Consider the following 27,376-nt stretch of genomic DNA (forward strand, 5'->3'; position numbering starts at 1 on the left):
CAATAAGCATAGTGCATCCCTCCATGTTCCCAGAACATGCACGGGTGCATGTTGCCATACTTGGGTCTGCCTTGACGACTTCAACTCGTGGTTATAACAGTTTCTGCATGTGCATTGGACTTTCAACCTGTTAAATTTCAGTGAGTAATGTGTGCTTATTACATTGCATTTCTGGTGCATACTAAAATTTCACCCTCAACATCTCTAAAGAAGTATAATCTCAAAAATGAAGGCAATGATAATTCCAGTTTAGAAAGCGAGATGTCATATTTTCAGCATGCCCTCAGTACTCATATGTTCAGCTAGCCCTGAGAAATCAATAGCAGCATCTTGTTAAAACAAAATTATGGTTAGGTTTTAAAAAGAGCAAAAAGTTTTACTGGTTTTTTCCTAAATTGAATACTTTTTGTATCACGTTCAGAATTTTTTTTTTTAATAATTGTACGTTAAATTTTGTGTACGAGTTTTGTATAATAAGTTTATTTGCGACATGAACAACATGAGAACACACAAATTTTCCTCGTTACCGAAGATAGATGTTTACACATAACTGACAAGTACTGAAAGATTCACTCACTTTTTTTCTTCTTCTCTGTCCTTGCAGTCTGTTACCCTAAATTTTGACCAGGTGGACTCGTTTGTTCAAAGATATTGTGGCAATAACTATTAACTTGATGTGAGCATATTGCAAAACTTAGTATTCAGACATACGTCAATTCGTCCTTCTATCATGGTAAACTTAAGATTTATAAACGTTTCCAAACGAACTCTGCCTCTACCTTCGTCAGCTCTGTGCTATAATGTGTAATTGCAATGAAATGATTAATTAAATATATTAACTATTTAAAAACAAATGTTTTCTGTCTGCAGGTCAACTCCGCAGCAAAGGAAACCCCATTATTTGTGCTCGATGTAAGGATTATCATAATGGTCACAACAAAATTGTTACTATTCAGGTGACAATAACTATACTGCCTCTAAGCATCAACAAACAGCGTAGAATTACACATTAAGTGTTTTGACAAAATAAACTTATAACAACACACACAACTAAATATACAAACTTTTGTGACAACTTTGGTTCATGTATGGTTATAGAAACACCGAACTTCACATATTTATACACATACTTAAAAAAATAAAGTGATGTGTCGGTTCTCGGTTCTGGGTTAACCTTCACGCAATTCCCGGTCAAACAAAAGATACATTATGTCTGGGTAAATATGTAGTATGTTTATTTGTTTGATATGGTTTCTCAGTACCCCCCTTTACCGTACTCTGACCACAAACAAGTCAGCTACCCCCTAGGTAGCACAGTAGTTGCTTTATGTCTCACTAGATCCTGTGGTGCAGTGATGGCTAGAAATACATATTGGCTTTTTTTTCACTGTCAGTAACTTTCGGCTCCTCAGTATAAAAAAAAATGGCTTGAAAAATTTTTTTAACATTTGTTCACTAGATGAAGTAAATTATAATAAACAAATGATAAAAACTAATTTGGTAGTGGCAACAACTCACAGAAAGTTGCAAGTTATGTAAGTATTATGATGGGTGAGTGATGTAATCCCCTAATTACCTAATAGAGATCTGTTATCATCAACAATACATATTTTGTTAAGTAACGTAGGGCCGTAAAATTGGCTGCAAATACGTTCAGTTAATCATACAATTTTAAATCATGCTAGTTGATTTATAAGATGAATTTTAAAAGTATACTGAGCCAGTGTTTTTTTTTATAGGTCTACCTTCAGCTGAAATGATCTTCCCTATGTCCTAGTGAAACTAAGGACAGAAAAAAAAGAATTGGGATCTCTGCACAAAGAGCTCTTCTGTTTACCTCTTGCGTTTCTTTCCATTTCGCCGGTCTACAACAATCACTCATTTACTTTCATGTGACACAGAAAGGGAAAAGGGGGGGGGGGGGGGGGGGCTGATAGCATCCATCCATTGGCTTAAGTAAAGTTGGAAAGGCGTGTGCGTTCTGGTCACCGGAAATATACAACAGCATTTTACCGGTATCTGGATTATCCTAATGGTTCTCTGCACCAGTTAATTTGCCGAGAACCGACGACGGAACCGAGAACCGGGACCATCTCATCACTAATATGTATATACATATCCATGAATTACAAAACCGTCCTTATCCACGGAAATAGGAAAGAAAAAAAAATCCATAACTTTTGTACAAATAAGTAACAGTAATTGTATCGTTTGTTACCTACTGTTATTATTGAAAACCTGTTTTTGCAAACAAAATAATTCTCACAATTGATTCTTGTTTTAAAGCTGAAATTAGTCAGGATAAAGATAGTTTCCATAGAAAACTACAGCTATAAAAAGTTTTGGAAGTGATTTTTTTTGTTGAAATGAAGATTTGAGCAAAAAAAAATCAAAGATATACATAGCCATTGAGAGTAGAGCTGGGCCGATGCCGATCCCCGATCGTAATAATCGGCCGATTTTGTTAATTTTGCCGATCATAATGATCGGCAAAACGTAGCCGATTATTTGAGCCAATCATTGGTCTCCTAATGCAAACTTATAACATTGAATAATTACCTATACCTAACAACTTTCCATGTTTGTTTACAGTACTTTTCGGGAAGAAAATTTGATTACTCATCGAAAAATGATAGGATTCAATAATTTAAAACTAACCACACACGAAAAAAAAAAAATACCAATAAAGTAAACAAATACCGTAAGTTTTATAAACATTGAACAGTTACATACCTAAGTATCAATTTCCACGTATATTTACGGTACTTTCGGTAAAATAATTTTCCATTATACTATTTGTAAAGTTATTTATCATTTACGAACCGAAAACTATGTATTTGTTTACCATTTACGGTTAATATTACCGGAATGGCGAGTGGCGACTGTTGTTTAGGTTGGTTATATGACGCCAGAGATTAGAGTGACGCGCGTCACGCGACGGAATTCGTAGGATTAATGGCGCTAGTAGTCTCGTGGTTAGTAAACAACTACTCTTCGGGAATTCATCTATTTAGTTTTTTCTCGCTAAATATGGCCTATTGAAAGTTTTGTTTAGCGAAATTAATATTCTTATACTGTTTAGCGGGAAATAGAGCTTAACTTTTTTTTTGTATAAAAACCTGGTTGATGTAGAGTTTTGTTTCCCACAGTAGAACCTGTGACGCGCTAATACGGGAATCGGATAATCCGGGACGATTTAAAAGTGCAGAAAAAAAAGAGAAGCTAAAATTGTCAGCGCTTAAAATTAACGTCACGCTGGCCGGCGGCCGGCAAACACTGCAAGCCATCGCGTGGGCCGCCAAACTCTGCAACGCTGTTTGTACCGACCCTTTGTGTCACCCCCCCCCCCCCCCCCCTTTTCAGCTGTCACATTTGTCACTCTTTAAACTTGAGGGGGATGTCCTGACTTCTGCTTCCCGTCTCCCGTTTGTTTGAATGTTGTTTCACGTGCTGCTGAGTTACTTTCCGCCCGCCAACGCACGGCAGGCGCCTGGCGAGTGACGTGTCTGGCTGGCATTCGGCTGGTCGATGGGGAGGAGGGGGGTGGGGAGCTACCCAAAATTTATGTGTACAAGGTCAGCACGATCTTATCTTTCTCTCTTCGGCTGTTGTAAATGACCGTGAACTAATGGCTAGGCAATGCCGTAATTTTTTAAGCCGAGACAACAATTCGAAGGCGGCCCTTACCGTTAACCGATTATCCGGGTTTATTTATTTATTTATTTTTACAGAATTTCAATTATCCGGGCATCGGCGGGTCCCAATGAACACAAATAATGGGGAGTACTATTTTTATCCATCTGCTGCCAAGGCGCAGTAAGCCTTGGGAGATGTTACGTCACATGACCTTGGCCTTAACCCAGCTGCACGCTGGTGTCTGAGAAGCTTGACAAGACCTTCCGGGCTTACCTGTATAATCGCTAGTCCGTGAAATTTATTATGTCGTGATTTTTAAGTAATCATGTCAATGAAAAGTAGTTTTGTCTGGGAATATTTCACCGTTTATAGTGATCCGTCAAAAGCAACGTGTAATCAGAGGTACTTGAAAGGCTCTAATCGGCTCAGAAGATCGGCAAGATCGGCAACAGATGATCGGCATCGGCATGATCGGCAAAATAGGTGATCGGCCCAGCTCTAATTGAGAGAGATTGCATTTAAGATATGGATGGTTCTGAAAAGACATTTTTTTTTGTGTTTAGACATACAGATCTGAAGGTAAAGGAAAGTTTAATAAAACTATTTTAATATTGTGGATATGGCTAGTTTTGTTCAACTATGTTCTTGAAGGGGAAAAAATTTTTTAACCCCACACACAAAAACACTGGCGGTAGTAGGGGCTTCATTCAACTGTTTAGCACGAGGCGAAATTTCTTGGGTACGACACACCATGTGGTGATCACTGCACGACGTAGCATCAGCATCACTAGTGTTCAACAAGTGACCTTCCACTCCACCAAACTGGTTTTTTTATTATTTTTTAAAAATGTTTTTAGTTATTTATTGACTGTGAAAAAAATATATTTGTTATTACAAATTGTCGTTATTTCAGAATATTAAAAAAATTTTAAAAATTTGTACAATTTGAAGTTTACATACACATTTCCAAACATAGACAATCCATAGCAGGCGATTCCTTACAAGAAAGTAAAGACCAAAACACACTACGTACTTATAATACAACTTTTTAGGATACCTTTTAAAATTAATATAAGGAAATTCTCGCGTTTAGGCAACTTATTTGTGAACAATGTTTTTTACAACAGAAATGCAGCACTGGGAAAAGGCAGGCACTATCATGCAACTTATTTGAAACTCAGAGTGGCTACTCCCGTTTTACACATGAAAAATTTTGATATTTAAGCTGCAATGGATTTTTACTTGAATAATAGGTATTACGAAATTAAAAAAAAAAAGAATCTAGTTGGAAATTTTTAAGGCATACAATTTTAAGTGCAAATATGTTTTAACAGACTTGTGAGTAGACAGTACAAATTACATACATTATTTTAGGTCAGCAACTAGTGGTGCTAACTATAATATTAATAAAAAAATTTTTTTACTAAACTTAAGTACACAACATTCTTCACAGATATACAACCATTTTTACAACTTTTCTGCAATGTAAAATCCCTTAAGTATTTTACAGTTAAAAAAATGCTAAACACAAATCATGCACTTATTTTAAACTACAAACAATGTAAGTAATAATAAATGCACAAATTTGCATTACTACTAAAAATTTAAATTTCTTGAACCACCAGATCCTCAAAACAATACCACAAAATCTTTGCCCTTGTAGAGTATCATTTGTAAAAACCACTAACATGAGTGAAGAAAAAAAAATAATCTGCACAAAGTATTGTACATAAGCTGCCCCCATCCACTTTTTTTTGCTAGTTTTTACAAAGTTCACAATGAGAAACAGTCAATTATGAAAAATTATTTCCAAAGCTACCATTAACATCAGTGTCGAAGTGGTAATGTGCATGGGAACTGGACCAGTCTTCAGAACACTCACAAGAAGTAGAGGAAGTCCTCGAGCTGGGAGTGGGGCGGGCGGTGCAGCGCCTGTCCCACCAGGAACGCCAGCTTGTGGGCGTACTGGCACGGCGCCGGCACTCGCACGGTGCCCTGCGCACAGCACACCCGTCGCCCTCAAACACAAACACTTCCACACACGCATCGCATTAACAACCATAACCGTTCCTCGGATCATATACTATCTAGCAGCTGTCACAGAAACATTGTTGTTTCTCAAATGCCATCCATCAGTTCTAATCACGTCAGAGGAACGGTGCTGACGACACTCACGCTCCAGTTGAAGTACAGGTGGCAGAACTTGTAGGTGAGCCGCTGCAGGCGGTCCGGGGGCAGCCCCAGGGTGTCGAAGATGACGTTGTAGGAGGTGGGGCTGACCGTGCCCTGGCGCACCGACTGGGACACCAGGAAGAAGTCGTACCTGCGACACCACACACGTCACCTCTCTCCGTCTCTCTCGCACCGGCAGCCCACCGGCCGGGGGGGACGTGACCTGAACACTCACTTCTCCGGGTTGGTGACCACATCGTCGGCCACGGTGCCCGGCGGGGGGTTGCCCCCCCTGGAGAACAGGCGCGTGTTGATCCTCTTGGTGACCACGATCACGCACAGCATCACGGGGGTGTCTCCGTACACGCTGGCCAGGTGCTTCTGCACAAGCACGTCATTACTCACTAGTAGCTTTTGTTTTCAGACAAACGTGACACAGCTGAATGCACAAGCCCTTCAAAAAATTTTTTTTTGTAAATACAGTAAACTCCCTATTATCTGCGCATGCTACGAAAAAATACAGCAAATATGTAAATCTGTATTTAATTCCACGTGAGCAAATTTTAACTCTACTGACGAGTGTATTGTGTGCAGTATACAGTAAAATGCCACAGGCCTTCTCGGAACTCGCGCAGTAGGCTGAGATGCGTAATTATTCAGTAAAATTGTAAAATACAAAAATTTAAGCATCATTAAATATTTTTTACTGTTAATTGTAACGTTTATTGTACATACATTTTTTAGATTTTTAAGTTGAAATTAATGTTTCCTTTTTTTATTTCCCGTTTTCGGCTCTTTGCGGATCATCCTCGATTTTCACTATCCGCGGTGGCCCTGCCACTTAATTTCGCGGATAATCGGGAGTGTACTGTATATAAATGTGCCCGTAAGAAACAGCAAGGCATCACCCATATACATATTACATCATTATCATCATCATCCTCAGCTGCTTCCAGTCTGCGACCAGGTCAGCAAAGTAAACTGCTTCCGTCTCCCTCTGTCCTTCCACCATTCATCTCCTTCTTCACTCTGTTCCAGTCTTCTCCTCTCTCCCACTCCTTTAATTACCTGATCTTCCCACCTCCTCCTCGGTCTTCCTTGGGGTCTTCTTCCTGTGTACTTTAGCTCCATCATTTTCCTGGGCATCCTCTCTTCTCCCATTCTCTGCACATGGCCATACCATCTCGTTCTTGCCTTATCAATGATCTCACATCTCATTCTAGTCCTGTGCTCCTGCTCTTGCTTGCAGTATCTCATACCATGATCCTGTCACGCCTCGTAACTTAACTTCATGCCTGTTGCTCTGATCCTCCCAGCATATTTCTTATCTACAGTCCAAGTCTCTGTTCCTTAAGTGACTATGGACACACAGTAGGTACTGTATAACACTCGTCTGTGCCTCCCTCTTCCATACGAACTCTCTCACTCGCCTGTTGTCCTCTCCTTACTGTATCCACCTTGTTTTTTTTGCCCCCTCCCTCCAACAACCCTTCCTAAATACTTTAAGGTTTCCACCCACTTCAACTCAACACCATCTAATTCCATGCATCTCCTTACTCCATTTCTGTTCCTCGTCATGATAATCACTTCACTCTTTTCAGTGCTGATCCTCATACCACATTTCCTCACTTCCTCATCCATGCTGTTAGTTGCTCTGTGAATTATTTAGTGCCACTTTGTTCTAACAAACCTACTCTATGGCAGCAATTGGAATTAACTGCCCAGCTGTATTACGTTTACTGAAATTTTATCTGATTCTAACATTTTATCTAAAAAAATATATTAAAAATGGACACAATATTGATATCATTTTTAAAAAGGCTTTGTGCTTTGTGATAACAGAAAACTATATATGCTTAGTGAGCCTATTATTTAATTTAAAAGATTTTTGGCTGCCCATTGAATTTTTTTTTCAAAACTGTAACACGACTACGGGAGAAACACCAAAAGGTAAGAAACAAGTTAGGTGTTGATTACTATTATAGTCTTATTAAGTAAGATCAATCTTTTATAATTAAAATTTTCTATCAGTTTGATATAATAACATTATATTTTAATTTACCATTCTTGTATATCAAACTAAAATGGTTGCTTGTGTATAAAATTAAAAATGCTTGCTTTTTGTAGTTGACAATGCATGACTTTTGAATTTGAAATGAATCATAATGTTATTACTGTGGAAGTGACAAGAGAATTTCAATATAACTAAATAAATAGGAATATCTAACATATCAAATGACTTGTTTTACTCAATAAGACGATGATATCAAACAGCACCTACCTTGTTTCTTACCTTTTAGTGATTTTTTCGTAGTCAGGTTACAGTTTTTTAAACTTTTTTTGATATTTGATATCCTACATTTGAGGACACTTAAATTTAATATTTTTTTTTTTTTTAGACATTCAATACTACTAAATGATCATCTTGTTTAGTATTTAAGAAAAACAATTTAATATATTACAAACTATACAGTTACAAATATGTATTTAGAAATAGCTTTTTAAATTTATTTTCAGCAACTTTGGTCTGTTTATGGCATAAAAGTGGTTTGTAAATGGTTTGTTTATTTTTGGATCAGTATATCTGGTAGGTGGGATGTTCACTGTTTCCAGGTTGGTTTTTAGCAGTTTCATATGAATATCTTGACCAAAAACAGATATTAGATACAGGAATAAAATTAACTTCAAGCTTAATTTGACCAAAAATAATATACATGAATGCTAATAACTCTAAACACATTTTAAAAACAAATCTGAGTTCACCTTGTTTAACCTAACTTTAACCAAACCAAATTGTTACACCTTCTATACAAGGTTCAAAAAAAATTCACAATGAATAAATGAGTGCTATCATACTAACCCGGAGGATGTTCACTTCATTGCGGGCGACATACGGGAGCTGACCTTCCCCAACTCCATCTCTGTAGATGACAATACGCGATGGCAAAGCTTGATTCACGGCCTTGTACTTGTGAAGGGCCTCTGTGAACAAATAAGTAGGTGAACCTTCTGTTATAATAAAACATTTTTTAAAGTGTTAGGAATTGAATTGATTATTACGCTTGCATTGGGTTTTCACAGGAGACCTCCCTTTTCACTCACTTCCCCCATCCTTCCTTAGCATTCTCCTCAGATCCTTTGCATCTTTCACCCCTACCATCTCTTCATCCAACCCATTCCTCTCCCTTCCTGTCCTGCGGAGAAAAGCGTTCCTACCCTGTTCCGTGACAACGGAAGTTAAAAAATTCACCCGGAAATTGGTCAAGCACAGCAGCACCCAGCACCGAATTGTGTCTAGACAGCCATCTTACATTTTACTGTCTTTTGTTGGACACTCAAGCTAGGAGAAAGTTTCATCCGCATCCAAACTACAACACTGCACAAAAGAAAAAGAAGAAAAAAAACACTGTGACATGTCCAAGTTCCAAGCACAAACAATAAATGAGAAATATACAAATAGTGCTTTTTGAAGTCATTGAACATTACCCCTTTTCATCCGTGATCTCTCCGCCCTTTATACCCACCTCTGTGTATCCCAGTCCACCATCTCCCTTTATCACCTTATACAGTCTGACTAACCTTTCCACCCTCCTCCTCTGTAATGCTTCCCGCCCTAGCTCCTTAATCATCTCGGGCGGACTATGCATTTCCCCCCTCCTGCCCTTCTCTTGTCCTCCACCTAGCTGCTCTGCGCTGCACTTTGTCTGGCTCCCGTACCTGACAGACATGGAGTATGCCTTCTCCCTTACCCTCCTCCCTGTCCCTTGCAGGGACCTTACTCCTTACTCTTACTCCTTACCCTTACCCTCACTCACCACCCTCTGGACCTGCTTGCCCATCCCAGGTTCTTACTTGTACTCTTCCGCCTCCTTCGTCTCCTGCCCCTTCCACGTACTCACTTCCCTCGTTACCTTCCTCTTCCTCGCGAACCATTTCACATACCTACGCTATTTCCCTTTATCCACTGACAACACCTAAGTCATTGGTCAGCACAAAGATAAAGATAACCCAGTTATATTTTAAAAAAAAACTTACAGTGGACTTTTAACTATTCAAATGATGAATTGGTTGTTCATAAGTTTGAGCCTTTTTTTGGCGGGAAGGGGGGGGGGGGGACGGTTGGGATTAAACCAACCATGCTCGTCTACGGTTGGGAAGTATAAAGTTTGTAGAAGAAATGAAAATTTTTTCACTATAAATGGAAACTCTATAACTTAAAAAAAAAAAAACTTTTAAGAAATAAATATATATATACATATATATTGTTTGCCATGTATCAATACTAATTGGAAGCCCTTTAATGAAATTTGTGTAAATTACATAATTACCATCCTCGTTTAACTACGTACAATGTAACTAGGCTTCTGCGAGCAGAAGATTTTCACTTCGAGTCGAGCTCGAGCGAGTTTGCTAAAATACTCGCGAGTATCGAGTCGAGTTCGAGTTTTTTTTTTTTTTTCAGTTTATTGCACATAAATTTACTGTGATGGAGTAATAAAATGTGAGAACTTTTGAGAAAAATATGGAAATAAAAAAAGAAACCATTATCATTGTTAGCCTACTAAATAGATAGACCTACATTAGAGGTCTGCGAGCCTAAGAATTTTACTTTGAGCCAAGCTCGAGCGAGCCTACTTAAAAGTTCTCGAAGCTTGAGCTTTTGTGATACAGTTACACTTTTGGGAAATTATTTTTACCATAAACTTAGTAGGTATAATGTTTGAATAAAGTATTAAAATGAAGTGGGCTTATTAATTTTGGGTAACTATTTACAGAGTGCTTTTATAATTTGCACTGCTAGGAAAAAAAACATGTTTTCCATTGAATCTAACCTGTTTCCATTGGTTCATTAGTAACTGATATCATCCAACTAACATAACCACAGTTTACAAGTACGTATATGTTTGTGTAAATGTAACATAACTTTGGAATAATTTCATCCTTGTCAATTTTTCTGGAGTCCTTACTGAGCTTCAACTAACTGAACACATAAAATCATGTTGTTTGAAAAGTACATTCACATTGTTTCAACATTTCCACTTTTCGGCACAAAAATTCTGAGAGAGATTGTCATAGAGTATTAAATTCTGTTCTTCAATCTATCATGCAGAAAAATAATTTGTTCTGCACGTTCAGGAGTTAAATTAGCTCTACGATTGGAGATGGTGTTTACAGCAGATGAGAAGCATCTCTCGCTGGCAACCTGTGTGGCTGGAATGCTTTAGTAAAATTGTTGGTAAATATGTAGAGTCGCGGTATATGCGGAAAAAAAATGCTAAAATTCCGAAAATACTTTTATTCTATGCTCTTTCACTTCCTCTTTTCGAATCAACCGGCGGAGATAAGAAATTCCAAATACTTTAGGATTATCAAATTTTTTAATTTTCATCACAATACCTGGGTATTCATGCGGCGATCACCATTGTTTCTGGTTTACGAGTATCTATTATGTTTCTTATTGGACAATTTTGTCACGTGACAGTTCCGTGATTGGCCAGTATTCAAATGAACCAATACGTGATTATTTATTTATTTATTAATCCGTCGGAGGTATCGCGACGTAGGTGAACGACTACATCATTTCCTTCTAATGGCAAAGGAAATGTACCCGCCTCCAACTTAGGTGGGTTTTTAACGTTTCTAATTTTAAAGTCTTATTTTTTATTTGGATATTGTCCGGGTTTGTTAGGTCAGGTCAGTTACATTATAAATACTTTAAAACTAAAGAACCATTGAAATTAATTCACATTATTTTTTATGTCCGCTTAGTTTGAAAGTATTAATAATGTAACTGACCTGACCTAATCGACCATTTTATTTATTACGCATTCACGAACACACGGCAAAATAACAAAAATGGCGTCGGTCTAATGGTTGTACAGGTGTTGTATTGCAAAATTAAAAAATTCTATATCTCCTAAAGTATTTGGAATTTCTTATCTCCGCCGGTTGATTTGAAAAGAGGAAGTGAAAGAGCATAGAATAAAAGTATTTTCGGATTTTTAGCATTTTTTTTCGCATATACCGTTACTCTACATATTTACCAAATTGTTTAACCTCAAAATTAGTGTCAAATATCTGTAACTTGTCATTAAGTTTAATCAATTTAAAGTAATAAAAATAGAAGCATTTTACTTAATTCAATTTACACTTGCAAAAAAAACTTACGCACAATAAACCTACATGGAAATTAAAGTCTTTTTCAATGTCCTGTAGTCTGAAATATGTTTACTCATGTCATTAAATGTAGAGCAGCTGTACTGAAGAAGCCGATTTTGCCAATATTTAGTTGAATCGGCATTTCTGCCAACTTCCAATACTCTTGTTAATTTTCGGCCGATATTACTGAAAAACGAAAGAGACTGCCATAACCTAAAAATCCACGAGTACCCTTTTCACTTTTCGTAGTAGTACTGCATTCTTTCAGATCGCATTATTTCTTAGCAACATGTGCCAACCGTACATATCAAGATTTAACATCCTTTTTTTTTTAATATGTCCTAAATAAATACATTACCATCACGGTAAATACACATCTCGGTTATTACGGCAACTATAGTGCAAATGTGGTAACTATCATGCTTCTGCAGTAGTTATGGTATCCACAAAGAATCTTTAGTTCTTTTTATGGTAATTATCTTAAGATAACTATTGGAATTGTACTGTAGTTATGGTACATCATCCATATTTCTTCGTAAGTTGTTGTTCATTTGTCTTTTCTTCATATTTATATTTACGTGCGCCATTACTGGCAGGAACTTTCATAAAAATTTTAAACGGGACTTTATATCACACATTTTATGGCGTAAATGATGAGACCCCGGACAATTTAAACGCTTTTTACAGTAAAATGCGGGAAATGTTTCCGCATAAAGCGGGAAATACTTCCGCATAAAGCAGGAAAGTGATACATTAAAACTATGCGGAAAATTATAGAAGTAAAAAAAATTCATCACGGAAATTCGTAAATCCCGGGTACGTAAAAATGATGTGTTCATGTATACGGTCGATCATGTTACATTATAAAGTAAAGGATAATAGTGTTGTAAGACTTTTATTCCCTTATAATGAGAGTCTTTTTTTTTCTATAGGTAGAGTGCAAGAAAAGCTCGCTCGAATTTCGAGTTGTTGAAAAGCCACGAGCTCGAGTTCGAGTATTACTAAAAAACTCGACTCGAAACTCGAATTTCGAGTACTCGCAGGTGTCTAAATGTAACACTATCCATGGAAAAATTACTCTTTATTAAAACTGGTGCTAAACTGACTACATACTTTTCAACAAGCAACAGAAAATGGAAACTGAACCTGTTCAATTGAACTTCTGAAAAGAATATAAGAAAAAAAAATTAAAAATGTGAAAAAATGGGCGTGTGTTAAAAGTTATAATTACTTTACTCAGCTGATTAAAAAAAAAACCATCCACTTCTTAATGCACTAACAGATATGAATATGCCTATTGTAGCATCCATCAGTTTCAAACAAAACACAGACAGTTGTTGACTGAAAGATTCTGCGGGTAAATACTGTATTAGTAACCGCCAAAGCTGCCCCAGACCCTCCAGCTCATGGACACAAGCACCAGATCAAGTTTCCGAAGCATAAACTTTGCTTCAAACCCATTGGTTAGTTAGTGACCATCTAAGCTTACATCTTACCTTGTAAAGTTGGATCCTGGTAACATTCACTGCTCGTTGCAGTAGTTTATTTAAATATATTTAATATGTCTTCAAGCAAAATTTTAAGAATAATCTCGAAAATAACATGCCACTGGCATCTACAGGCTACAGCAGAACTGAACATGGGGCACTGACTTGTGATGTTGACGGCCAGGTGGGCGGACAGCTCCTCCCCGCTGGTGTGGGCCGACACCGTGGAGAAGTACCTGCCGAAGGTCTTGTCGAGGGAGGCCACCAGCGCCCCGTAGCTCTTGCCCTTGGAGCCCGTGTCGTGGCACACGTCGTAGCCAATCACCATCAGGCCCTGCACCACACAACCACTGTCAGGCAACTGCAGGGAGGATAGATAACTAGCTTTGAAATTCAATTATTCCAGTCACTTCAATAAACCGATTTGAATTTGCACTTTGTTCAGTGAAATGTGACTTCATATAACCGACAATAAACCCAACATGCATCAATTTTGCCATTTAGCTTTTGAATGACTAACGAACTTGTCATTTAAATATTCTTGTAATCCAATTGAATTATTTTGTTTTATGATAATGAAAGATCTGATAAAATTAATACGGATACACCTACTGAAGCAAATCCATGTAACCCTGAGCACACGTATAATCGTTGTTCCAGTACAGGTGTTACTATACGCTTCTACTGAGGGGTATTGAAGGTTACGCAGGCGGTACACGGTAGATATGGTCACGTTGAAGTTGAAGGGTATCTCCACAGTCCAGGGGAATCTTGGCGGTGTAAGTGTCCCATGCTCACACGGAAGGGTATATAAGGGTAGGTATGCTCACGTTGAGGGGTATCTCGACGGTCCAGGGGAAGCCGCCGATCTTGCAGTTGAGCTGGATGGCCACCTTGGTCGCGATGGACATGACTCCCTTGCTGGCCAGGTTCTTGGCCAGGATCACCTGCGTGGGGATGGCTCGCTCCACCGCACACTTCTTCTTGATGGCCCCGTACAGGTCCACGCGGTTGTTGGGCACCACCACCATGATGATCTGCGGGCGCTTGCTGGCCGTGATCTGGTCCAGCGCCTGTGTGTACGAGGCCGTCCGGTAGTCGTCCAGGTCGTAGCTGCAAACACACCCAGGGTGGATACTGCCATTTGTAGCGTCGTGCCTTAACTGTTCCCGTACCTGTAATTCATACTTCCAGCAGCAAGATACAAGTTTGCAACTATAACGTGACTCTTACTTTAGCGGTTTTGGTAAAAAAAAAACCATCGCATTGTATTCAGGTAGAACGGTACTAAACACGTGCAGTGGCTATCAAGAAGGAAAAGCGTAGTGCGGCACACCACTCACATCTGGGGGGTGGCGACCATGAAGCGCATCCCGGCGGCTGCCTTCTGCAGGGTCTGGGCGAAGCCCTGGGCGTCCCGACGGAACTTGCTCGGAGCCACCAGCACCCAGTTGCTCAGCTCCACCATGGCGCACATGGAGTTGCCTGCGGTCACACACCAGGGTCAGCCCTCTCTGCTCTGCCCGACGTGCGATGGGTAGGGGTACTCGAATTTCGTTAATGATCAAATCGTAAAATTTTACTAACGATTTTCGAACTACATTCTAAGCACTTACAAATGTGTTTCCAAACGCCTATTTTGATTTTACAGCATTTCCTTTTCACGAAATAACTGGCGATGCCGCCAAATTCATTACTATTCGCGATATTCTTGTTATTTCACGAAATATCGGCGAAATGTCAGAATTTTAACGCGATATGAATATTAAGTTTCACAATAATACTTTTGCCGCAAAACGTATTCGTTTAGTAAACAAAAACATAGTAAGCCATCTTTATTATGAGAAGCGCCATAGATAAGTTGAAGCAAAATAAATACCAAACACTCGGCCTGAAAGCGGCAACCATTTATCAGCGTTCCTAGCGGGATGTGGATGAAGTTAGATGTTTGGCCATATTCGTTTCCGTTGCAGAGATACTCATCTCTGTTCCGTTGTTGCATTGCTTGTAAATAATAACAGAGAGGTTATGGGATTTTAACGTCGCATTATGCCGGTCATGTGAAATGACCAAATGAGGTTTGAAAAGATCCTACGTTCCATGTAAATAGTTAAATGTGAACGAAAATAGGTAGATGCGGTTTGTTTTGTTTGAAGTTTACTTGATACTTCACAATGCCTAAGGTTGTATCAGTGTTAGAACGAGCTAAAGAATACGAGCATGAAGGATTCATTGTTTTTAATAAAGGAAAGCGGATAATGATGTGTAAATTTTGCAATACGGTAGTAGATTGGAAAAGGAAAGATACTTGTGAAAAACACTGCAAACAGCGAGCATCTCATTTAGAGAAGAAAAAAAGTCAAACATCACCATCAGGTTGTGGAGTCAAAGGCAAGTGACACTCGACGATAATATTGTTCTCCATAAACGAGCAAAGGAAATTAAAGTCAAATTTGCAAACGATACAGTTTGTTCATTTGTTTCTGCAAATATTACCCTAGTGAATCTAGATCACCCAGCTATGAGGGAATGGTTAAATGAATACACGAAAGGTAATTCAAGGAAATGTGTTACGGTTCTAACGTCCTAATAAACACAATTTGATGGGAAAGAGGCCGGAAAATGTGTAGTAAAACAAAATTATAGTAAATTTAAAAAAAAAAATACTTTTGAGCCTGAAATTTTTCATGTAAGTACTATAATAATTGTAATTAAATAATTTTTTTAGGGAACCCTTTCTTACATGTTTACCAAACTATTTGGCCAAAAAGGCCAATTCTCCTGACAGGAAAAAATTAATTCTATAAAGTTTTGTGAAGGAACATAGCATAGGCCAATTTAATACTCAAAATGTTTAAATACATAAACACAGACTGTAAAATTCTAGACACTATTTGTGATGTAAAATTTAAGTAATGTGTATATAATCTACTAGATAACATTTCCACTTCTCTTAAGGCTTACGCAGGAATCTAGTGATTGCTGTATTAAGTATCATGTACTGCTTTGTGTGTGTATCATCAAATTAAATAATTAGTAGAACAAATGCACTCATTTAACAAAAAAAATTTTTTTTACCGAAATATAACACCGAAATACTTTTTTTTTTACCGAAATATAGCATCGAAATCCTATAGTTTATTTACCGAAATCAGGCAGTTTTATTTACCATTTTTCATGGGCTCTAGCGATGGGTAGCGACATGATTACACAGTGGGCCCAGATAACACCAAAATAACACAGATACACCGCAATACAAGTTCACGCACCACAACACATCAAAACGCCATTAAAATAATGGAACTAATGATCTTTATCAATACAAAAATTAACTTTAATGACAAATATGTAACCTTTTAGGCATTATATCTAAAGAAAGTAATTTATTTAGTATGAAGTTTATACCACAATTTAATTTTAAATTTCTAAATCAATACAATTTTCAAACACAGAAATGCTTAATAGATTAGATTTATTTGTTCTGAACAGAAAATGAAATTTTTTTTATATTAGGCTGACGTCGACCCAAGTGTCTCCTCGGCTCCTTCAGGCCGTTATGCCTCATCAACATCCTCCCTTGTTTCCCCAGTGAAGTGCGACGGCCAGGGACGCACCCGCGTGCGCCCTAGCGGGCTAATGAGCCTTTTTGTGCAAGAGATAATTCTGTGTTTTTGTATATTTTCCAAATGGTCACGGGCCTCAACGAGTATGTAAATATTGTATTATAATTTATTAACTCTGTAAACTTGTTGTGATTAATGTTTCGTTTAGCTGTGAATATTCTGTGTTTCCTCAAGTATGCTAGTATGTAATTGCAGCCTGGCACGCCGCGGGACCGGATCTCTCCCACGCCGGCCGATTTCCCCTCCCCGCAGCGGGCGGGGAGAGCCAGTCGTGTTCAGGGCTGGAACGAGGACAGTCGTGTACGCCGCTCCGCGCTGCTCGCGAGGCGCGTACCCAGAGCACGTGGCCAACCTTTCGTTTTCGGTTCACGAGTTGATACGGCAGTCAAGCTGCCTCCGCGAGTCATTCGCCGCGTTACTGAATTTACGAGTCGTCGAGTGATGTTACCAGCAGAGTGTTCTAGACCGCGGACATGCAATTACGGGACTCAGAACTTCTATCGTCGTACGAAACGTTACGTAACAGGGCGCGCGCGCACAGCGCTCCTTCACGGTGCAACCTTAAACGGGATCAGTATTACGTATAACCATTCTCAATCTGTGCCAGGACGTCATAACGGGCCGTACGGTGTTACGAGAGTCTGGGTCGTCGCGGGAAGGGAGCTTGTTCCGCGGCGGTTCCGCCAGGCTGCGGCAGGATATAAATCGTTAATAAAAGAGGCTCGTGAAATCGTCAACACCGAATCGTTATTGGAACAGTTTACCAATTTTCCTCTCCACCTAACTCCTCCCTCCAGGTCCCGCAGTTCCCGGTCCCGGCCACGTTGGCCTGGATCCACACCCCACAGAGCAGTACGGCATAACTGGACAGTCTCGCAAGCAGGGAACCTGGGGCCTCAAGCCGAGGGACGTCAAGGCCTTTACTGTTTCTACTCTTTACTAACATCTGAATTATAAAAAAAAAAAAAAAAAATTGTAATTGTTGCGAAGTGGAAGAAAATTAGTCTTTGATTCAACTTCGATATTCATAAGATTTGCACACTCCAAAAAATAAATGATCACTGGACTTTTATTGTTACTAAATTCAGCTGGACTCAAAAATTAACAGGCTTGATCATCTCGGGGGAAAATTTAACAATATTGAGCTAAAAAAACTCCTGAGTGTACCTGCAATATTTGTTAGATTTTTTCTGGAATACAGCTCTTGCTTCAGTGTGTCTCTCTCTTTTTTTCTTTATTTTATGACTAATAGTATAAATTTTTAAGTTTATTCAACCATACGAAAGAACAAAGAACAGAATGAAGTTAATTGTGGTCAAATGCTTATGTTGGTTTTTGTAAACAGACAAATAATGGTTATCTTTTCTCTCTCTTCCAGTTAGACATATAAAAGTATTAGTATGTATAAAGGTATGATAGTATGATGTAAATACTTTTGAACAATACCTGTGTGTTTCTTTCAGTAATATATAAATATTTTTTGGTTGCATACAAATTTGTTTTTGAAGAGTTTGTTTTAATAGTAAAGTCAGCATTTCAATGCTGAAGGTTTCTGAAGAGTTTGGTAGTGAGTTGAAAATATATTAAATTTGCACAACAATCATAGGTAATTGTAAATGTGATTAGATTTTTGATTTGCTCTTAAACCTTGTATCAGTATCATATAAATACTACAAAACACGCTTCTCACCCACCTCTAAAACAAAATCATAAAAAACTAAAATGAACAAAGCGTGGTTGGGCGTCCTTACAAACGAATCTCATCACAATTATGTACAAAAACCAGTTTAAACAATTGCACGAGCATCAACGAGCTCTACGGAGAGAGAAACGAGCGCAACTCACTCCTGAGGTTCCGGGTCCAGTCCGCGTCCTGCCCCACCTCGCACTTGACATCCTGGCCGCGGTCCTTGCCCAGGATGATGCGCTCCGGGGGCAGCACTCGGCCGTTGAACTCCACCAGTCGGTTCGACAGGGTCATGTTCCACTCCTTGAAGTCGCTGCGCACCTGCACAACATGTATCAACATTGATAACAGAGGATACCCTTCTTTTTAGGGCATCAAAATTTAGGGGAAATAATCACGTAATGATTTTAGTTCCGCTCTCATGATTCCAAGAGCTTTGTGCAATCAAAGATATGATTCAACTCAGTCTGCAACTAGCCCCAGTTCACAGCATACATATTATAGTATCCAAGGAGAGACACATCAAGAAAGAGAGCTATCCACTTTCCTTGTTAGTGCTAGTAAAACCGAAGCAGAGACAGTGTGGGCAGCTCTTTGCTTCTGTACGCATGCTTTAACCCGCTCAGGAGCAGCTGCAGTGGAACATTTTCCAGTTACGATTCCAGATAGTACAAATAATGTCATTTCCTCATGCAAAAGCAAAAGGAAGGGTTCTCCTTGCACTCACGCTCTCCTCGTTGAGCAGGCGGCGGCTGAACACCAGCAGCTTCTCGATGCGCGCCTCGGGGCCGATGCGCGTGTGCTCCGCCAGCGCCCTCATCAGGTGGAAGTTGCCGCGCATGTCGTCCGTGAGCCCCGTCAGGCGGCACAGCTCCGGCACCAGCTGGATGGTCTCGCTCATGCCCGCGCGGCGCTCGCGCATCTTGGCGCGCGACACCAGCAGCGGCTGGGTGGGCTCTGTGATCCTGATGTTGTACTTCTGCAACACGCACGCAAGGAGGTGTAACCCACAGACTGCCCGCGGCTCACCACACGCTGTGACGTGAGGAGCTGAGCAAACCTCACCTGCTTGTAGTAGTCCATGAAGGTTATCTGCTGTCCCTGGCCGTACTCGAAGGGCGTGGCGGGGGTGGCCTGCCAGTCCACATCGTCTATCCGGTACGTGCGGTTGTTGTAGTCCGTCAGCACGATGCTGCCCGTGATGGCTTTCATGAATAGTTCCTGCAATCAGATGCAGTGGCTCATGTGACGCAATTGCAAGGCAGCGTGATTTTTTAAATAAGCCTTTCCATCGCATTTAAATTTACATATTTAAGCAGCAAGATACAAGTTTGTGATCATAATGCCACTCCTACTTTTATGTTAAGCAAATTTGGTAGAAACCATGTGTTATAATATGGCAATTAAAGGGTTAAAGTAAAATATAGAGGGGAATATAAAAACATAATAGGGAAAAAGAAAAAAAATTACTTCGTAAACTTCAAAGAACATTTGTTAATTTTTATATTACCTCTATTATGACTAATATTATTATTAAGGATTTGAATGTATTCGAGGCATTGTTCGGCCCATCGCTAGCAGTAACCAAACAACACGGAAATGTTGCGGAGGCTCCCGGGCCGCACCTTGTACTCGCGGTTGCTCCTGGCGAGGCACTCCTGCAGCAGGCCCAGGGCCGTGTCCTGCCGCATGACCTTGTGCGTGATCTCCGCGCACATCAGGATGCTCTGCTCGTGCTGCCGGATGCTGGTCACGTATCCCGGCCACAGCTCCAGCTTGTACTCGTTCACCGCCACCTGCCGGCCACACATGACCACTCCTACATCACGCACCACGCCACGCACGAGCCACTCACGCACGCTGCACGGGGCTTCACCTTGGCCTGGGCGTCGAAGTAGTTACGCCCCACCAGCTGCAGCTTGAGGGCACGCAGACACTTCCTCATCAGGATGTTGAACACCTGCAGGTACTGGTAGTCCGTGCTGTCCACTTCCCCCACCAGGCGGATGGTGATGCGCACCTGGGCATCCGTGCCTTCCCTCTTGGAGAACACCTCCATGGGCTGAAACAGAGCAGGCAGCACCATCAAGCACTCTTCTACACAAGCAGAGCAGGCAGCACCATCAAGCACTCTGATACACAAACAGAGCAGGCAGCACCATCAAGCACTCTTCTACACAAACAGAGCAGGCAGCACCATCAAGCACTCTTGTACACAAACACAGCGGCAGCACCATCATGCACTCTGATACACAAGCAGCACACGGCAGTGTGTTTCGAGTCACTCACGTCAGGGTTGAGTCGCAGTGTGGTGAACAGCATGGTGCCGTCGAACAAGTAGCCCCCGAACTTTGCCTTGTGGTCTCTGAGCAGGCCCTTGCGGATGACGGTGAGATCTTCGTCCGGAGAGAAATCCACGCGGTACTGATACAACACCCAATCAGGTCTGGTCTCCAGCATGAAGTAGTTGGCGGTCAGACGTATCGGCTGACCTGACGTGCCTGCGGACAAACTGGTTGTTAGATTAACGGGAATGAAGAACTTTGTTCGGCCCGTAGAATCATATCTGTTAAATCCAAGAGAAAGCAAAGCCAACCACTTTGTACATACCGGGTGTATCATTGTATTTTCGAAAAACATAAATTGTCCATTATTACACATAAACAACATCTAATTAAGGCGTATAACTAAAGTAAACTTAAAGCTGTCATTAATGTATACATGCTCATCTGCTATGAACATAAAGAAAGTATGTAAAATGACACTCTTATCATTAAAAAGTGTCCAAATTAAATACAGTTCAAGACATACTATTTAACTTAAAATACGTATAAACAATTTATGTGCTTTAACACAACTAGGTAAAACTTTTTTATGTCATCATAGTTTAGTAAAAATAGAATAAATTTTTTTTTTAATTTTTATTATAGCTGAAGGAAAACCTGTGACAATATTTCAGTTGAGTGATCAGAACACTCACATCCCGCCAGGCAATCCGGGTTGGATTTTCAGGAAATCCGGTCTTGATTCTTCACAAATGAGAACCATTGTGGACCCTGCTGTGAGCTGATTGGTTTCCTCTGAGTTCTCCAGTTTCCACCAACTACTTACCTATTCCTTCACTGCTCGATCCACATCGCTTTACTCCCGTGTGTCTAATGATATTGATGTCGACGAGGCATATAGCCTTCATTCATTGAAACATCCATTCTCTTATTCTAGAGGGAACCAAGAATATCTTCTTTACTAGAGGGTTTACATTTCTGTGGTTTGTGCCAGGCTTACAAAGATTCCCAGAATAAGACTCCAAATCGGTATCAAACAATTCAAAATGGAGCTTTAAGCATCGCCTATGCTCATAAAACCTGTTAGCACCGAGCTGATCCTACCGGAGATCATGCAGTTCTGACGCAAATCTGTCAAATCTGAGTAGGCCATACAGTCTCCTAAACAACAAAATGGGAAGGATTTACATCAGAAAACCAGGGAGTCGGACCTATGGAAATTTTATTGAACAGCAAATTGAAGATGCCTTGAAAGATGTGGTAGATAATGGACTATCTTTTCGCAAAGCGGCAAAGAAGCACAACATATTGTACGTAACTATGAATAACAAGTATCATGTTTCTCAGAAAAAGAAGAGGCAGTTATTATTTCAAGTGTTTTGAAGTGTTTTGACTGGGGATACCCTCTCCCATCAACAGACCTTCGAATGTCCGTCGCAACCTACCCAGTTTGGAGTTGAGGTTGTCGGGCCTGGTCCGGATGACGGCCTCTGGGGCCAGCAGCCGCCTGCCGCGGGTGAAGCCACACCCCACCGACGCAGCGACACTGCTGCGGCCAGCCTCGTCAGCACCTGCCCGACAAGATGACCAAACAATTCATAACTGGCATTAATCTTTACTTACACTCTTCTCAGAGACACGTCCGTAAAGCCTGAACATTTTCTTAAATCTTAATAGCATTTTATAAAGTAATGATGTATGTGGTTCATGTACTGTCTGTTTAATCTGAATCATAGCAGTTTTTGTACTGTACATTCGGTTTGAAAAAAGTCACTGCGAAAGGGAACGAACTATGTAGTTGTTTCCCCGAGCAGTCAACAGGAGGTAAGACCGGGCAGATCAGCACGCACCTGACACTTGCATCTTCTGCATGCGCACAGCGACGCAGTCCCCGGCGCCCTCGTGCTGCCAGCCGCTATGGGCCGCCCGCCCGGGACCCCTCCCCTGCCGGCCACCACAGCTGCTGCCCTCACACTGGCCCTGCACGGTCCCGCTCAACCCAGCACTCACCAGCCCCGGCGCGAACACCGCTCCCAAACACACACACGGCAACACCGCGGGATGATGTAACTGGTGAAGATGGAGCACACAGTAGCAAAGTCAGTCAAAACTAATTGCTTTATTTTTTTTTCACTTAGACTTTGGTATCATCACAGTAAAGGTAGGGGTGTGGGGGGTGTGGGGTGTGTGGGGTGTGTGGGGTGTGTGGGGTGTGTGGGGTGTGTGGGGTGTGTGGGGTGTGTGGGGTGTGTGGGGTGTGTGGGGTGTGTGGGGTGTGTGGGGTGTGTGGGGTGTGTGGGTGTGTGTTTTTTTTTTTTTTTTTGTGGAGGTTCATTGCTCTTTGTGTGTGCTCTGCTTAGTGGCTTATATTTTTTTAAGAGTGGAACATTATTACTTTTAGTTGTGTACATAAGTTTCTTAATATTTTTTTTTCAGTAATGTTAATTAAATGAATCTGATAACAGGCTCAAATGCAAAAACCGCCCTAATGACCCCGAAGTCATGAAGCACTGAGGCACCAGCACCGACTGGGGAAGTCAAGTTGTAAACCAAGTCAAAAAAAATAGAAAAATGAGATTAAATTATAACGTGCAGGAGCGTAACACGGATAAATGGCCACAGTACTTTAATCGGTAGACAAGGAATTAAAAATTTGCTGTTTTGACCACGTCTCAATAGCTAAAATATTTTTGTAGAAAATTGTTGATGTTAACTTATTCAGTAAAGCCTTTTTCTAACTAGCCACAAGGACGCTCTATTACGGCGCTTGTCCTTCGAGCTGGTCTACTGGTGGAGCACAAGCAGGATTATCGCCTCATAGGACATTCTAGGTCCGCGCTTGTCCTTCGAGCTGGTCTACTGGTGGAGCAAAAGCAGAAGTATCGCCTCATAGGATGTTTTAGGTCAACGCTTGTCCTTCAAGCTGGTCTACTGGTGGAGCACAAGCAGGATGCTCTAGGGGGCCACGTACCGGCGGGGCCTGTGGCGGGGCAGCTCCCTGCTGCAGGCCGTGGGGCCTCTGGGGCGGCTGCTGCTGCTGCTGCTGCTGCTGCTGCTGCTGCTGCTGCTGCTGGGACTGGGAGGGTCCCGGGGTCTGCGACTGGCGGCCCCTGCCCCGGGCTCGCCCCCTCGCTCGGCCGGGTTCAGACATCACTGCTGCCGGCCAACAGCACACTTTACAAACCCCTAACATCCACCCACGTGTCGTGTGTGCAGTGACTTACTATGAGGGGTGGGAGGGTATGTCAGCAGTCTGGTGTGTAACTACACTAGTACGCCATTGCAAACATCTGACCAGCGCAGGAAACCAAAATCCACAATAAAGTCATTAAGGCAGTAGCCACGCATTTTGTGAATAAAATTTATTACAAGTAAGCATTTTTATAATGTAATTTTAGGAATTTTAATATGATAATTTTTTATCGCACTAAAATATTAGGGAATAGTAGAATTTTGGTAGGTTTACTCCATGGTTTACACATACATGATTTTTCTTGAGGAAAAAAAAACCGGACATTTTATATTTAGTTTTGTTTTAGTAATTTTTTTTTTAACACATTCTTCTTAGGTCAATTGTAGAATTACATTAAGACCAGTCATAAATACATACATACAGTATTAGTATTGTCAATAAATACATGATACACACGTCAAGTTTGTAAGAAAGACACACATGTGCAAACTGGCATGAAACACAAGAATATACTAGAGAACATAATTTCTGCCGTTTCGGAGTATGAGGGATGTAGTATGGAGGAAAAACACTAATGTTGGCCACTAAGGATTACAATAATGTTTCCTATATTTGTAATTTATATAGCTAAACTACTGTTATTTTCTAATGGTTATTATTTCTTCTTTTAATTTTTGGAAGGGAGAGTTATAGACCACCAGGACTTCGTCTTTTTTTTTTTTTTGTTTCCAGCGAAAAATGCTTTGCAGTAGCACGCAAACCTAACTTTCCACAGCATCTCAGATTATACGATTCTAGAACACGTTTGTTCCTGAACCTGTAATTTCATTTTTCATCCTTTATTTTAAAACTAACAGACTCTCACTACCATTATCTGAATCAGCTTTGCTTGTATTTTTTAGAAACCTTAATTCTGAATAATTTATCTCCAAACTTTTAGGTCATCAGGGTAGCAGACATTCCGCTGCTTCCTCTATGTATTCTTATGATGGAAAAGTTTAACTCTTGCATTTCCAGTGTTTATCACTTTATTAGAGACACACAGTAAGAGGGATTATATAATAAAGTGTGTGAAACATGCAAAACCTTCTTGAAGTTTTTTGGTAGTGAAATGTGATGCGATTGTTTGCTTTCTTAGAGCTGTACTGTGATTGGGCAGTGAACTTCCTCCTTCCTGTTCAAAAATTATGGAACAGCTAAAAAAAAGAAAGTATAATTTTTAAAAATGCAGTCTTCTTGTGCCTGAGATAAAATTACTAATAATATACTCACCAAATCTTCTCTCAAATACCTGGAAATTAAAATATACCCATCCAGAATCAGTATGGATTATGTATAGGTTATGTAAACATCTAACGTTTGGAAGAGCAGAAGAAATAAACTATGAATGTACTTCACCTTAGTCAAAACACGCACTAATGATACCTTCACGCCTTATGTTTTAATGAAGCACTTCAGCACAAAGTAACTAAAGTACTTGGAAATTCTTCACCTTATTAAGGCCTTTAACTTTGTTTACTTCCAGTAGGATTTTTAGCAAAATGTTTATTTTACACTTGTTTTAGTAATGCAATGCAAATGTTAGTACTTTCTCCTTGGTGAACTACTGCCCACACTGTAGTAACTTTTCATGATATCCATGGACGTTTCAAAAGCTATTAACTGCTGAAGCAAAATGTTTTACACCTTGAAAGATAATGCAAACAAAAAATAGAGAATACTATGACCCCATTGTTATAACAGTTTCCATACAAGCAATGATATCCAACAAGAAATGAATCACAAGGGATGGGTTATGTTTAAAAATCAGAAAAAAATATTATTTTTGAGTAAAAAATGTTCTCTGAAATACTGAACAAACTTAAGATGGTGGCAGATAAATACAATTATTTGACAGTTTCTGCAGAAATATGTAATGTAGTGCTTGACAACAGGAACTTATTTTTGAATATTCCTTCCTCAAAAAATTTTCTTGGCTTTTTTCCCTAGAATATTATATTTTTAATAGCCCAACACAAAGTACAAGAGATAAGACTAACAAATATATAATTGTATGGTTCTGAATTGCCAGTGACAACAGAGAAAGTAGATAGTCTGGCCAGTTATGAAAAATAATTTCAGGTGAAGCACAGAAATATGGATGGGTGCAGGTAAAGTTAACACAAGAGTTTGGACCAGAATGATTAGGGTAGCTCAAAATAAAAGTGAGCCACTTAGACAGTTAGTGGAACTCTCTAAAACAATAATTCAACATTGAGTATGTACAGAGCAGTAGTATTGTTCCTTTGGGTGCAGTCAGTGTGAAAACTGCCGCTGAACCCAACACTTGTAGCTTCTGCTGGATTAATTGCAGCTGGCAAACGACATTTGGTTCTACCCTTTTGAATACAATTATAATGCAAACATGCTTTTTAAAGTGGTTAAAAACATACAATACAAAAATTTGTCACACACCTTACCAAAAAACACATTTTCCTTATAAACATAATTGTGTAACAAATTAAAGGAAAAGGTATGCAGACATAATACATGATCAACTAACCCACCCTACTGCAAAAAGGTATCATCTCTACTGTCATTATTGGTTATTTAGCACATTATCATACTGAAGGTCACTGTGGTTAGAGTGAGTCTGCTTGCAGTAGTTGCAGCCAGTATTAGGTTTTGTTTATTAAAGTTGTCGAGAGCTTTTAAAATGTGAACATTCTTTTGTAAGTAAGTCTACAGCTAGACATCAGGCCTTCCAGCTACACAAGCCGACCAGCCATGTGACAAGACCAGCCACCTAGCCATGACAGGTACTTGACTCCCGAGATGTGCTGGATCCCGTTGTCAGTGGCCAGAACTAAAATGAACTGATCTTTTGAACGGATCAAAAGCAGTTTTTTTTTGCGCATTTCAGAATGTTCAAGGTCAGAGTAAATGCAGGCCAAAAAGCAATAGTTTTTTTTTTTAATTACTTGCTTTGATTTGGCGCAGATAAGACCCTCGGGTTCGACAGCCATGATGACAGAGAACAAGGTTCCTATAACTCAACAAGCAGTATCAAGGCCATCTCAAATTCAGCTAAGTAAAAAAAAAATCACCTCTTTTGAAAAAAAATAAGCTCCTTGAGAAAGGTAACACAGAAAAAA

The 27,376-nt window shown here is 40.0% G+C and overlaps 1 protein-coding gene across 1 annotated transcript; it reads right to left on the minus strand.

Annotated features, from left to right (window-relative positions):
* Positions 1 to 22,968, minus strand: LOC134535085 (piwi-like protein Siwi). Its single transcript, XM_063373947.1, has 15 exons — positions 22,900 to 22,968; positions 22,495 to 22,620; positions 21,054 to 21,265; positions 20,641 to 20,826; positions 20,390 to 20,560; positions 19,830 to 19,985; positions 19,492 to 19,743; positions 18,923 to 19,085; positions 14,798 to 14,939; positions 14,285 to 14,567; positions 13,620 to 13,788; positions 8,669 to 8,790; positions 6,044 to 6,189; positions 5,812 to 5,959; positions 1 to 5,631 (listed from the first exon to the last, which is right to left on the minus strand). The coding sequence occupies exons 1-15, from the start codon at positions 22,919 to 22,921 to the stop codon at positions 5,515 to 5,517; spliced, it is 2,415 nt and encodes an 804-aa protein (XP_063230017.1). The 5' UTR covers positions 22,922 to 22,968; the 3' UTR covers positions 1 to 5,514.
* Between the last annotated feature and the right edge of the window lie 4,408 nt (positions 22,969 to 27,376).

The sequence above is a fragment of the Bacillus rossius genome, chromosome 8 (assembly GCF_032445375.1).
Source record: "Bacillus rossius redtenbacheri isolate Brsri chromosome 8, Brsri_v3, whole genome shotgun sequence".
Taxonomy (NCBI): Eukaryota; Metazoa; Arthropoda; class Insecta; order Phasmatodea; family Bacillidae; genus Bacillus; species Bacillus rossius.